At 37.3% G+C, this 14255-nt stretch overlaps 1 protein-coding gene across 1 annotated transcript in view; it reads right to left on the minus strand.

Moving 5' to 3' along the window:
- Window positions 1-474: 474 nt before the first annotated feature.
- The window catches only part of KPNA3 (karyopherin subunit alpha 3), a 53279-nt gene continuing 39498 nt past the window's right edge, over window positions 475-14255 (minus strand). The window contains exons 10-17 of the mRNA XM_027674379.1: window positions 13127-13171; window positions 10477-10608; window positions 9182-9310; window positions 7019-7123; window positions 6815-6886; window positions 6551-6713; window positions 5531-5625; window positions 475-3013 (exon numbers count right to left, since the gene is read on the minus strand). Of these exons, the coding sequence (XP_027530180.1) occupies window positions 2915-3013; window positions 5531-5625; window positions 6551-6713; window positions 6815-6886; window positions 7019-7123; window positions 9182-9310; window positions 10477-10608; window positions 13127-13171 (840 nt within the window). The 3' untranslated portion in view covers window positions 475-2914. The remainder of the gene's footprint in view (window positions 3014-5530; window positions 5626-6550; window positions 6714-6814; window positions 6887-7018; window positions 7124-9181; window positions 9311-10476; window positions 10609-13126; window positions 13172-14255) is intronic.

The raw sequence follows: 14255 nt of genomic DNA on the forward strand, positions 1-14255 counted from the left end.
TGCCAAAGGCCAGTTTTGGTACACACTCCCTCCCAATGCACACTGGGCAGGAGTTGGGCCCGCTTGTGCAGCATCTCAAGCTTAAAATTAGTGCAGAATCAGCAATCAGCCTAGCACCAGGAGCCTGGAAAGGACATTTCTGGAGGTAGAAGATGACTGTGAAAGTTCCCTGACACTATGGTCCCCCTTCAAACCTTTGAACTGAAGTCACTATTCAACAGTTACGTGGATCTGCTGCAGCCCACTTACCACAGCTTTCTGTACACACTTGGGAAACATCTTCATACAAAGTATAAAACTCCATATCCACTTTCAGAGATGACTGCAGTAGCTTACTTTATTCATTCTTGTAATATACTTCAAACTTCGATGAGGAGTTCTGCTAACTAATCTAGTCAAAGACAAAAACCCCTAAGCCAATCCATGAAGACTAAGCAGTTCCATAACTTTCAAAATAAGTTCTTGAATTTTTTTATAGTATTTGATAGCAGCTTTTTATTGGTTACAAAACCTAAGCCCATATACAAAATTAGGAACACATTTAGATGCCTCTTTGAAAGAACGTTTTAGTCTATTTTAACTGATAGTTTAAAAAAATAATAAAAACAATGCAATTTTAAACACTGTTCTGAAAACGTAAAAGTGCAGCAATATACTTTGTTTCCTTTATTAACTATGAAATGGTGCAATCCCAATCAAAAGCTGATAAGGTCACAGCAGAAAGAACTGAGCAAACAGTTCTCCGATGTTCACTTTTAATGTAATGCATTGAGTGCAAGAAAAGGATCAAATCTTTACAGTAGTGGAAAACTGTTTTTTCAGTATCGATTTGTATGTAATCTCTAGGACAATAGTGAGTGTAGGCTGAACCGGGTATCCATCAGTCTATATGGTGTACAGAAGACTAGACTGAATTAGAAGGGAGGAAATATTTGTCCACAATAACATCTGCTGGAACTCTAATTTCACAAAAACTTTGTGACCTTACCTAACTTTGACTTTTTATTGTTTAGTTTTTTAGCGAACACCACACAGTTTCAAGATTTTAGACTATAGTGTGTGAATAGGATGCAGTTACCATATGAAGCTTCAACTCAACTTTTGGGAAAAGAAAAAAGGCACAATGAACTTCAACTCAATTTTATGTGCACAAGAGTTGAAAAATCTGAGCCACCTTAAAGAGAAATTGATTCTAAAATTTATAAAACCTATAAATAATCAGAGGCCAAACCACTATATTAAAACAGATTATCTAGCAAGTAAAAATCTTGCAGTTTAAACATACGCTTGTATCCAGCTGAGATACAAGACAACTCACTCTTTAAAGTGGCTCCACCTTGGCAGATATATATTTAATGAATGCACACCTGCTATGTGTTGTTCATCAGTGGAAAAACAGCTGATCCACAAAGCTCTGATGGCATCTGTCCTTATCTTCATCACAGTAAATACAACCCACATCCAATAACTAAATTAGTTTAGATTTTTCTATCCCTTCACATCAATGCATTGGGAAATTACACCCAGTAAACAACAGCAACAAAACCAGTTTGTGTGATAGCTTACAGAATTTCAAAATTACTGATCTTCGCCCCAGCAATACCAAAATCCCTTTGAAAGTGACTGGGTCAGGCGATTTTCCAAAAGCAATGACTTCACATACCTTATATAAAGTTATTTAATGTGCGCTGCACATCAGGTTTATGCTGAATAACGGCAGCTTCCAGACAGCCTCACACATCAACCAGTTTGTATGTTTTTAATCACATGAATAATATTTGAGACTAACTTCTGAATTACTCTTCCAATACTCCAAGAATGAAGCTTTTATGACGCTTCTAAGTAGTTGCTGGTTTGTTGCCAACCACATCATCATAAGCACTGGTTACTAAGTAAAAAATAGTTTAAGACTAAATTACAGTAAACATGAAAGCTCCACAGTTTAAACCCAATATAAATCAACCATATCCAATTATCAATTTAAAACAAAAGATACTGACTACTGAAAGTTGAAAGCAAGATTCTTTTTAACTATTACATTTTTGGACAGAATTTTTTTCTACAGTCTGGGACTCTTGCTTTCAGCTTAAACAGAAGTTCAAGTCCATAACAGGTTGTAGCTCAGGTAAAATACCATGCACAGCATTTGATTACTTCAAAACAGCAGGAACACACAGGCTGAAGTGAGTGGTCAAATAGGGCTCGCTGTTCTCAAAAATTAGGTATAATGGCAAAAGCTTTACCAGTCCAAATCTACAGTTCATTCTCCAACCCTGGTTTCTGAGGCAGTTAATGAACACACATCAATTACTGATAGCTGAAGTAGTTTTTGTTTGTTTTAAACTTAAGTGTTTAATCAATTGCCAAGTGTTGTGTTTTTATAAGTTACTTTTATTTCAGTTTCACCAATGAAATTCATTTGGCTTGCATTTTTGAATCTATTCTTCCACATAAAGTATATGTTTGTGGAGGATGATGATGGAGGCTCAGAGCAACTGGGCCCCTGTAAAGTCTTCCAAAATGTATGCATCATACCAAAGTGTCTTGATCCACAGCGCACCATTTTCCAAAGAAGCTACTTTTCCGTGGAAAGCCAATGTGCCACCACTATGGAATATTCTTAACAAAACTGCAGATTGCGGTTGTCAGCATGTGGCACCAGGAAAAAGGCAAAAAAAGGTAGTTGGGACTGTTAAAAAGAATTCTGAAACAGTTTAAGAGATCATGCATATGCATTTACAGTCCAGGTGATAGTGATGTTTGGCAACTGCAAAGTGACCGATACATGGCTTGCTTTAGAAGCATCAAAACGAAGAGGCATGTGTGTCTTGGAGCCTTTTGTTTCTTCACTTGGTAGCCATCTGGTGGTGCTTCGTACTGGTGTGGGACAAGAGAAGCTGCACTTTTTTTGAACTTAAAAATTAAATTCTTTTGTTTGAAGGTTGGCCGTTGGGTCAAAGTTGTAAGTACCTCCTTGAGTGGCTTCAGGAATGAGACTGGGGTCTTCATCGATCTACAAAATACAACAACAAAAACACATGAGAGGCTGATTCCCTGCACAATTTGGTACATGTCAAAGTAATTCACAAATGTTCATATTTTGTTTTTTTTATTTTTAATATAATTGCAATAAAATTAGATAATTTTTTCCAATTCAATTCCTCAAATATGTTTTAAAAGAACAAACATCAGCTCTGTTCAAGTACCATTAGGAAAACAGAAAATTGTAATGGTTAGGGATCACGCTGCTGTTTGGTCAAAAGTACTTGCTATTTTAGCTGTGCAGTTTAATTTTCAATGCCAATTTTTAGTACTTCTGGAGTTGTCCAATCACTAGTTGTGAATTCCAAAATTAGTTTTGTACTTTCTCCCATTTTCTTTCAACATGAAAATAATTTTTTATTACCAGCTGATAAAAATACTTATATAAAGCTTAGAAGAGTTCTTAGTATTTCCTATCAGAATCTGAAGGACTTAGAATTCCTCATTTCAGAGTAGTTTTATATAGCTCTCATAAAGGCAATCTGAATTTGGTTTTAAACCAAAATCACTTCATTGCTCTAGGGATACAGAGCGAAAGGCATCAGTAGCCAACTTCACCCAGCTTCCTCAGAGCTGCTAGAACGTAGGTATTTAATGCCTCAAGGAACAGCAAATAACGTAGTCAGTAGCATCAATATGCACAACTTCAAGCCCTACCCATCCTCCTCCAAATCACCAGCTTTTCTCTGAGCCTCATTTGAGACCATGTGTCATTCTGAAACAGGTAAGAGCCCCTGCATGTGGGGTCTAAATAGCTTTCTGAGACATGGCCTTGCAGTAGAGTGGACATCAGAACTGACTCACCTAAAATCTTTTGTTTCTCTTTATTTTGGGTGACAATACCTAAACTGAGGGGAAGAGATTAAAGCCTTTGGTGGCAGCAACAATCTGCAGGAGGAAGCATGGGACGTCATGCCCACATGAAGATTGAATCCAGTTTCAGAATGCTTTGCAAAATGTTTGTGAATTGATAATTAGCACTTCTGTCTTGTGCAGAGATACTACAAAGTAACACTACCTAGGTTCACCTGCCTTTAACACAAGAAACTGAAGTCAGGAAGCTGTTAGTGCCAGTCCTAAAGTACACACGTGTGCCACTTTACAGGGCTCAGCAAAGGAGCAGATGGAATTAACGATGAAGGGACATCGAGCAGCCAAGTAACATCTAATGAGAACACAGAAGATCCTGAAGTCCATGGGCAGTCCATCTTAACACTACCAAGCAGGGTAATATAATCAGTCTCGTCTTCCTAGGGCAATTTGGAGACTTCTCTCCTCTTCCCTCCCTCCCCCTCCCCTTTCCTCTTCTCTTTTTCTTCTTCTTTTCACCAATCCTCAAACAACAAGGGTTATTTTCCTACTTACAGCTACTGCCTGAAAATTTGCCTGGTGTCATGCTTTGACTTTTGTCTCCCAATCATGGAATTTCTACAGTTTCGAGTTTCAGAAGCTCCAGAAAACATAGTAATGGTATAAATGATAATCTGAAGGAAAGTCTTGCTCTTGAGTAAAGGAGGCATATTCAGCCAATCAGGCAGAGATTTAAACGTGTTAACGTAAAAAGTAAATGCACAAAAGAGAGTACTATCCTCAATGAGGTGTTTTTCCATGAACACCAACTAGACTATGCTCTTCAATTAGACACAGAAGTCTCAGCGTCATTATGGAGACTTTAGGACACTGCTCAGAGAATCATTAGAGGCATAGTGAACTTTTCATGTATCATAATTTCTGCTGAGTAATTTCCCAATCACATGCTGGGCCCATGAACTGAAAACTATTGAGTCCTGAAGTTAGAGCTGGCATCTGGAGAGTTCAATTTAAGAGAAGAACTGAAGACACAGTTCTGCTAGGCTGCAGAACTACAGGCACCCTGGATGGCCCGGAAAAGATAATTTGTCTTCAAATTGCTTGTTGAAGTGCTTCTCAGGGACTTGCAAGCAGCCAGTAGCAGGAAGAGCTAGAACCAAAGGGTCAAAATACCTAATCTGGGTGAAACAAAATACTGGATGGTCTAGATCCATCAGCTGCAGAAAGGGTTAACAGTTTTGATGACTCTTTTCAATGAAGAATCCAGACTGAACAAATACAGAGTTGAAATACAGAAACTATCTTAAAGTAAGGATCCACTGCCCCTTCCAAAGACTGATGTGTGAGAAAGTAAAAAAGGAGAGACAGAGAACTGTTTAGGTTCTAATCACAAGTAATTGTATGTCAATTTACAGGTCAGTGTGACAAAATTAGGTCAGCATCATCAATTTATTAGGCAAAACTAGAGTAGTCCTCTCGATCTTGCTGAAGGAAAGTCCTGGTATAGAGAAACTCTTCAAAGACTTTCAATTGAGGGAAACTGTACTGAACATGGAGAAGGAAAACTGACTTTCCAGATAACATATGTTCATGACAATTGTAACTGAGGAACAATGACAATGTACTTAAAAAAGCTAACAGCACAGTGCATATACTCTTCCATCTTTAACATACTTACATCATCACCAGAGAAATACTGATCTATGATTTCAAATGCTAGTTTATAAATGTCTTCATTCTCATGCTGTTGCAAGGCTTCAATTTTCTCTAACCCTGAATAAAAGAAAAAGAAGAGTTTTATAAGTTTAAACCAGAGTTACTGACTATTTAGAAGAAAATAAGAAAAATAATGAAACATTACTACTGAAACACGCTAGAATAGATGTAGCTCATTTGAAAATATCTACACAGCAGCTATCTTTGTCTCTGAAAGAGAAGTAGTTTGTGAACTTTATATGCCATGGAATCGTCCATTTTATGAACAATGGATAATGGAATTTTCTCTCCTTTTAAATAAAACTCTATATTTTTTAAGACTTCTATATACTACATAGCTTTTGGTTTAGTCATTGTGCCTTCTATGCATCACCAAAAGGAAGTGGCTAAATTCATATGTTGCCTATGAGTTTCAAACATCCAGGTGACAAAGCCTCATACTCAGAGAAGCTAAAACACTAGTCCTGTTTTCAAACTGGACATGGAATAACACAGGAGAAAAGCTTCCAGTGTTTTACATTCTTCAATATCTCTTTACTATAATACATTAATTAACATGTGTTATAACTTGGATTACAATATCAAAAAGACTCCTCATCCTGCTTTGATCTGTTGATGAAATCATGATCCTAAAACTGCTTCCAAGGAAATGAACTAGAACAAGAATTGTGTGTTTTACCACAGGACAAAGTACGTGCAATTATCAAATGAAAAAAAAGAAGAAGTGCAATTCTTATTTAAGCCTAAAAACCTAAAAAATACCTAAGCTACAGAAAACTCCTTTAAGAATTGACCATCTTTAACACATGACCATCTCCAAACCAAACTAAATAGAAAAAAAAGTAATTTTTCTCATTACAAAAGTCTGCTTGTTTACTTAAATAGCCTGTGGTAAATAATGCTGCAGTAAACATCAACAGCAGTGAGGGGAAGACAGAATATCCACCAAATCAAATTTTTAAAAAGCTTAATAAGGTCTTACCTCCACACTCTTCTATAATTTCAGCTATTGTGCTAGCCTCATCACCAGCCATTATCAGGATGTTTTTCAGGCCATCCAGCACGACTTGTACCACTTGAGAATCCTTTACTGAGAGTAGATTGCAGAATGGTGGGATTACATTTTGCTGTACAAGGTATTCAACCTTAATAATTAAAAAACAAAAAGTGCTTTCAACATTGTGCTTCTTACAAATGGCTGCATGTGCAACATTTTAGTGACAACTTGAAACCCCACTACACATACCTGATCTTTTCTCCCACTTATTGTCAAATTGCTAATTGCCCAAGCAGCTTCCTTTTGTGTTCCAAAGTCCCCCTAAAAAATAAAATTATTAGCTCATTAAAATTAGCATGGAAACATCTGTCAAACTTATTAAAAATCACAAACTCCTCATGTCAGATTTATAAAAAGAGGATGACAACTTGCGTAGCTGATAGTTTGACTGACCTTAGCCAGCTGGTGTATGATCATAGGGATTAGCCCAGCATCTATTACAGCCTGAACTTGTTGCTGGTTTCCTGCTGTGATATTGGAAAGGAACCAAACTGCTTCCTACAGTAGGAGAAAACAAAAAAATCAAAACACTTCTAAAAACTAGTGATCAGATAAAAAAAAGAACCCAATCAAACCAAACCATCTCAAAACCTAAAATCATACCATGACCAATCATTAAACAGGCTTCTTCCCCAGTAGCACTTTTGACACACAAACTTTTATTGCACTATGAAAGCCAAACATGCAGGGAATGAATGTAAAATTGATATGATTAATTCACAGGGCCAGATTTTTTTTTACAGGAGTGTCTCCATACGTCAGAAGCAATACTGACTTAAACCTTATATCCTCTTTGCACTGCTGGAGTCACAGACACGCTTTAAACTTTCAATCAGTTTTGCAAAGAAAATAGGAAAACTGTTAAAACCTCATAAAAAAAGGACTTATCCTGTAATCCGACTACTGACAGCTCAGTAGTAGCTTTCTGTCATGACACAAGGAAGACTAACTCCGCATCCCATTTTCTTCCTGAAACGTGAAGTGATGCTCACAAAGCTCATTCAACTATCAGACAGGACTGTCCTGTGACTTTGCTCATTAGTTACTCCTTCTGGAGGTTCATTCATATAGCTAAAATCTATGTCATGGAAGTTAAAAAATTCCTAGTTACAAAGAGGGATACTTGTCAAGGCAATCCAGTACATCTCAGAGGCTCCAATCTTAAATAAAAGTCAAACAGATGTGTCAAGCAGCCAATTATGAATCACTGCAGGAAAAAATCATAATGGGTTTCCACTTTTTTAAGGATGTGTATCTTGCTTTTATTTGTATTTGCCCTCACAATATACACTTGAAACAAAATTCAAAGCACTTTTAGACTCCTCTTACATAAAAAAAATTTCTTGGCATTCAAAAGAGCTCTTCATCATTCTTTTGTGAGTGCTAGAAGAGCAGGAAAAATAAATCACATCAGTTTGACTGTCAGAGATAACTTCTTCACAGTTCTTCAGGGCCTGAAGAAACAGAGATTCCTCACAAACAGATTTCACCTCAATAGTACATACACTAAGTGGGGGAATCATGTAAGCTCCATCAAAAAGCCTCCTCCTCAGCCAGCCCCATCTTTGCAGAGGAAGATGGCACAATGAGTACAAATACATCTTTGGAAAAGAGGACCCTGATCATTTTGTTCCATCAAACTCTCCCTATTCCATCCAATCTTTGCAGCAGTGAAGCTGCTCCTGCCAAAAGGAAGGAGAGGAAATTCAGGGGCAATTTTCAGAAAAGCACAGTGGTGTATCCTCCTCCTTCCTTGAAGGTAAAGATGGACAAGAGAACAAACTTCACTATGAAAAGGTGGAGTGGAAAAACTGGATCAGTCTTATGCAACTCACTAAACTCAACCAAAAGTAACAGCCTTTATTTACAAAAAACGGTAATTGAAGTTATCCAGTTACTCACTTTGCGAATGAAAGGAAAAAGTATTACACTCCAAAGCAAAAACCATCAGTCCTCCCAGAAAGTATGAGGCATCAACACCAATGCATGGATACTCACTATAATAATAATGGCCCATCTTCGCGAACGAAGATTTGGGGAAAGGTCTTTTACCTTTCCAGCCTGCGCAATGGATTTTTTAGGTGAGACACAGCCTGCGCTGAACTGAGCCCCACCCTTTAATCCTAAGGTTCATCTGCCGGGGCCAAGCAAGCTTGGACAATGGCAGTGAGGTCCTCAGGACGTAGGTTTGTTTAGAGTGTCCTTCTCATAGATGGATGGCCACACAGGGCTAACGACCTCCATCAGGCCAGGAGACCGGGGATTTGAACCCGTGGTCGCAGCAGTGAAAGTCCTGCACGCTAACCACTAGGCCACCAGGGGTCTCAGCAATGTTTCCCGACGAGGATGGGATTCGAACCCACGCGTGCAGAGCACAATGGATTATGGATGTTTGGTTTCAGCCCTAATTAAGCACCAGCCTCAAAGGCCGCATCTTTATACAAAATTGCTCACATGCTGGAAGTAATAGTTGTAAGAAATTCTTCTGTAATATTCCACATGCTACTGCTTTATTTCTTAAACAAAAATATTAAGTTAGGAAGAAACAAATCATACCTTGTTTATCTTCTCTTTTGGATGCGTCAGGAGATTTGGGAAATAAGACAAAACATCACAATTGAGAACAACTTGTGTCTGTTCATCAGTACCAGTTACTATGTTGCCTACTGCTCTCAGTGCTGCTGTCTGAATATCCAAAGTGGGAAGGAAAAAAAATTGCATGTTAAAGACATTGCTGTTACTTATGCTAAAACAAAGATAATTTTAAGATGTCTCTTTATAAAAACACTTTGCAAAATGCAATTTAGCACTTCATCCTTTGAGCTACATCACAAAAATGGGTACTGTTCCATCAAAAGAGAAACACACAGTACATCACCGAATAAATACAGTGCAGCTCAACTCAAAAAGTGTATAGATTAGAAATTAAAAGATTATTAAAACAACAGATGATTAATCTATCATGTATCTGATCTGTGTTACAATTACAATAATGGCTGCTAGGCTCTGACTATGTCTGCCAACATTGCTTACTTCTCCATTCATCTTCCACTAGGGCGTTCAAAACATCTTGACTACTTTTCTGAGTCTCAGCTGACTTTCAGAAGTGGACTTTGTATCTTTATATATTGGTCAGTAAATGCTTTACAAGTGACAGAATACTGGAGAGACTCCTTTTCATCAAGTGAACCAGTCTGACAAATTTCAAGACAGCCAAGTGTCATCCAAAGTACAAACTAAACAAACACATAAAATGTACAGATCCACAAAAAAACTCCCCATTACAGCGGCTGGTTTATAAAAATCAAGCACACATTAACTAACTTTTAGTTTCCCTTTGTCTTCAAAATCAATGAAACGAGCTCAGTCAACCTACCTTTCATAGCTAATTACAAATTTACTTTACCAAAAGGACTCAGCATCTGCAAATATTTTAACATCCAAAAGGTCCTAAAATACTAGTTAACTTCCATGAGCTATTCAGACAGAATATGCAGTACCATGTACACAGCAACAGAAAGAGCACATATAACTTGAATTCTGGAAAAGTTTAAATTTGTTGTCATTAAATATTTTAGGCCTAAAGGAAGGCACTCCTTGTAATCACACAGTTAATGTGTGATTTACTGTCACTTTACTTAAAACTGTATCAGAACTGTTTTGCTTGAGTTTTCTTTCATTTTAATGATCTTTTTTTCCCCAGTGTAGGTAACACTTTTTGTTCAGTTTTACCTGCACAAAATGTAGCTATAAATGCTTATCTCAGTAACTCCACTAATAAATGCTCTAAGGCACATATTTTAGCAAATAGCTTACAAAAGACTATCCAAGAGCAAATGAACCAGACTTACTTGAACTTTAACTTCCTGATGACTCAGAAGGGGAACTAGAAAAGGGACAACTCCAGAATCAATCACCATTTGTATCTGTTCATTTCCACCATCTGTTAGGTAGGACAAAGCCCAAACAGTGTCCACAAGAATCTACAAATTGGAGAGAACATGGTTTACACATTGAACAGAAAAATCCATATAATGGAAACTTAATTTAGTGAACATTCCACATATTTGAGGGTGGGGAGAAAAAGCATGCAATTTAGTTAAGAAAAACTTAAACATGATTATGATGAGACCTAATCAGTAAAATGTTAATTACATACAACTATAAAAAATAGGGCCATTTGTTCCATCATAGTAACTTCTACATGTCCTCTCAAATTCCTTTTTAATTAAATAGCACATTTTGGTGCATAAAGTGACAGCATACATTATCTCACAAAGGTAAACCGTTGGCTTGATTTGCATTTACCAGGTAGACAACCAGCTCAGATAAGTAGTTGTGCTAGTAACTTCCTGAAGAAAATACCAACCCAGCCTCCTTAGCACTGCTATAATTTGTTAGCTGTGCTATCTTTTGATTATGGAATTTATAATTTCCTTAGTCTCTAATCCATCTGTCTACACTTCAGCATTTTTGATCCAGTGCAGTTCTCAACTGAAACTGCACACTGTTCTGGATACATGCCTTTTTCTGCCTTCATATTAAGAATAAAATCCACAGCAAAGGAAAGGAGTTCTTATACCAACTAAAGGACTAGCAAATATTGTAAGGTAGCAACTACTCAGGTGTTCAAGCAAAGCAAAACCCCCAGAGAAATGCCTATCCTGCAGGGCAATTTGAGTATCCTAAAGAAAATGAAGACTAAGTCATGGATGACTTGATAAGGATGATTTGAAAGCCCTTGAAAAAAGAAAGGTACAAAAGTACACTCATTGAAAGGTAGTATTTGAAGCAGAAACAAAGCCAGCAGGAAGAGGGATATCACATCACATAGAGATGATGTTAGGAACTGCAGGAAGAGAAATCTAGACCCCACAAAGGACATTATCTGTTGAGGTACTTAGATCTAGTCTACTTTTAAAATACCCACTTAAAATTTCCAGCTATGAAGACAGCTGAGTACTGCAGTACTGAAAACATAGGAAGGACTTCACAGTCCTGACCCACAGGCTGCTTCCACCCAGCTCCAGATGCCAGCCAGCACAGACCTAATGCTCTCTTGACGCAGCCTGCTGCTGCCCTCACCTCCTATGCTGCAGGGACAGCAGAATGTGCTGCAGTGGAGCCACTATCGCAGCAGAAGCAGTGAGAGATGGTGCCTCACCAGTTTGCTGCCCCACAGCCCTGTTGGTGACGAGAGCAGCAGCCGCCAGAAGTGCTCACAGGACTGTGGGCTGACCTACCTGCATCACTGACTCATCTCCAAAGATAGGTTTGCTGCTCCAGTACAGAGAGGCTGGGACCAGACTGGTACCTCCAAACTAGCACCTGACTCTCAGGATCAAAATGACGGACACCCTAATTGAGATCAGTCAAAACCTGGAATCACAGATTCTCACATCTACTTCAATAAGCTCTCATACAATCATTGCTTGCAAAAGCTTTCAGATTTGGCAGGGGAAAATTGCCTATAGGTTTGAAGTATATTTGGCTTTGCTATGTATTTCCATTCAGGTTTGTCCAAGTTACGCATTGAAATGTCACCATGTGCTGTCTCCCACTCATTACACTGGGAAAACCCTGGCAAAATCCCAGATTAAACTGTGCAAATATTTCATGGAGCCAAGCCCACTTCACCAGTAAAAGAACAGCAGAAACACCACTACTACAGCGTAGAAGTAACGAATGACAGTTCCACCAACCTTATGCTTTATCCCCAGACCCACCACAAGGGTTCACTTCCTTCTTCCCTAAATTAAAGGATCACTGTAGAGATTACAAAGGCCTGACAGGAGAAGAAGAGCAGCTCGATATCCTTAGTTACAGGGATCTTTGTTTCTGAAATCCCAATGTATGGCTTAAGGAAGTAAGTCTACACTTCCAAGGACCTTACTTGGAAAAATATAGGTAAACCCATGGAGCAGAAATGTGGAAAGTACTGGTGGTTTAGTATTATAAACATGAAGGTTGTCAAAGGTGCCAGAAAACAATAGTTTATTGCTGTTCATTTAAATGTGTTTTCACATGTTATTTCTTTAGTGAAACAGGTTGCGAAGTCAGGCACCCAACAGGTTACAAAATTCAGGTTTACACTTACAATATTTGATTGATACGTGGAATTAAATGTATTTTTTTACACATGCATTATATATCCTCTATGCAAAATTTTAAATTGAGGCAGAATTAAAGTGATGGTAAAGCTGGCACTTTCATTTTCTAGAGCTCAATTCTGCAAGATAGGAATTTTTTAACATATTTCTAATGTAAAGGATAAAAAAATCCCAACTTTAAGAAAAGGTTATTTCAGAAATGTATTTGCACTTTCTTTTTTGTGCTCTGAGAGACTACAGTTATATTAGTCTTCATATTTGTGTATTTACTACTTAATTATTAATAAATTAACACAGAAAACCAATTTTGCTACTTAAACACAATCCTGCAGCTTTTTCTTTCTAGAGAAAACAGAGAATTTAAATATTGAAAACTTTAGAAAGTACTTACGTTTATATCTGTATGGTAAATGAGAACACACAATGCTGGCAAAATCTGTAAAGAAGTTCATCAGTCATTACAGTAGAATAAAACTAGTGGTACAATCAAGAATCCAAGTACTGCACTCACAACTTAGCTTGAGTCTGCATTAGCATATTGTATTCACACACTTCCCAGTAGCTGGTCACTCCCTCAAAGTATGGACAAAAATATGTGCATTAAATTTAAAATTTGTAAAAATATGAGACAGGACTATATTTCAGACACACAGAGTGCAGATTGTATTTTGAGGGAAAACAAGCAAACAGAGATAAGATACACGTCTATTTTGAAAGCTTTGTTACCACACATATAATAAAAATCATTAGCCTAGTATCAATACACACAACCTGTTGGATTAAAGTTTTATTTTTATAATCACGTGGAGAAAATATAAAACTGAGCTGTGATAAGACTGCTTAGAACAGAGTTTTTTATTTAGTAAAGTATTATGTGTAAAAGCTTCTCTGTTCTGTTTCACTTTAAAAATGTCACTAAAGTTTAGTTAACAGTATCATACTTCACATGGCTTCAAAAACTTTACCTACACTTTGGAATTTATCTTAAAATGAAGAACTTTACGTACATTACAACTATAGTTCTAGTCAAATAGCACCATTTTACTAACTGTGTCTGTTCTATAAACACAGCATTTGTTCTGTTCACCAGTTTAAAAGGATTTTCAGATGCTTCTCGTCTCAGGCTGGGACTTGGCATTGACTGCCAAGTCAACTGATAGCTAGTCAAAACACAAACTACACTACATTCATTAGTTTATTTACATTTGCTCTTACTGAAAATTACATTTGAATACTTTTATATACAGAATCATATTCGTAGCCTTTTTTTTTTAATAAAAACATGAAATGCTGAGTATGTTAACATTTTCTAATGTGTTAATTTTTTGTTGTGTCCATTTTAATGTATAGCTCATCAGTCTTCAGTCTTCAGTCTTGCTCAGTTTCAGATATTAAAAATACCTTTATTAGAGCCTTAGCAAGAATCACCAAATGGGTCATTTAACAACTGGTAAGTGGCACAAGACATGTGCACAGTGTTAAAAAATCATGCATAAATTCATACAATTGGTCTCTAGCCC

This window comes from Neopelma chrysocephalum, unplaced genomic scaffold (assembly GCF_003984885.1).
Source record: "Neopelma chrysocephalum unplaced genomic scaffold, ASM398488v2 Primary Assembly neopelma1_25, whole genome shotgun sequence".
Taxonomy (NCBI): domain Eukaryota; kingdom Metazoa; phylum Chordata; class Aves; order Passeriformes; family Pipridae; genus Neopelma; species Neopelma chrysocephalum.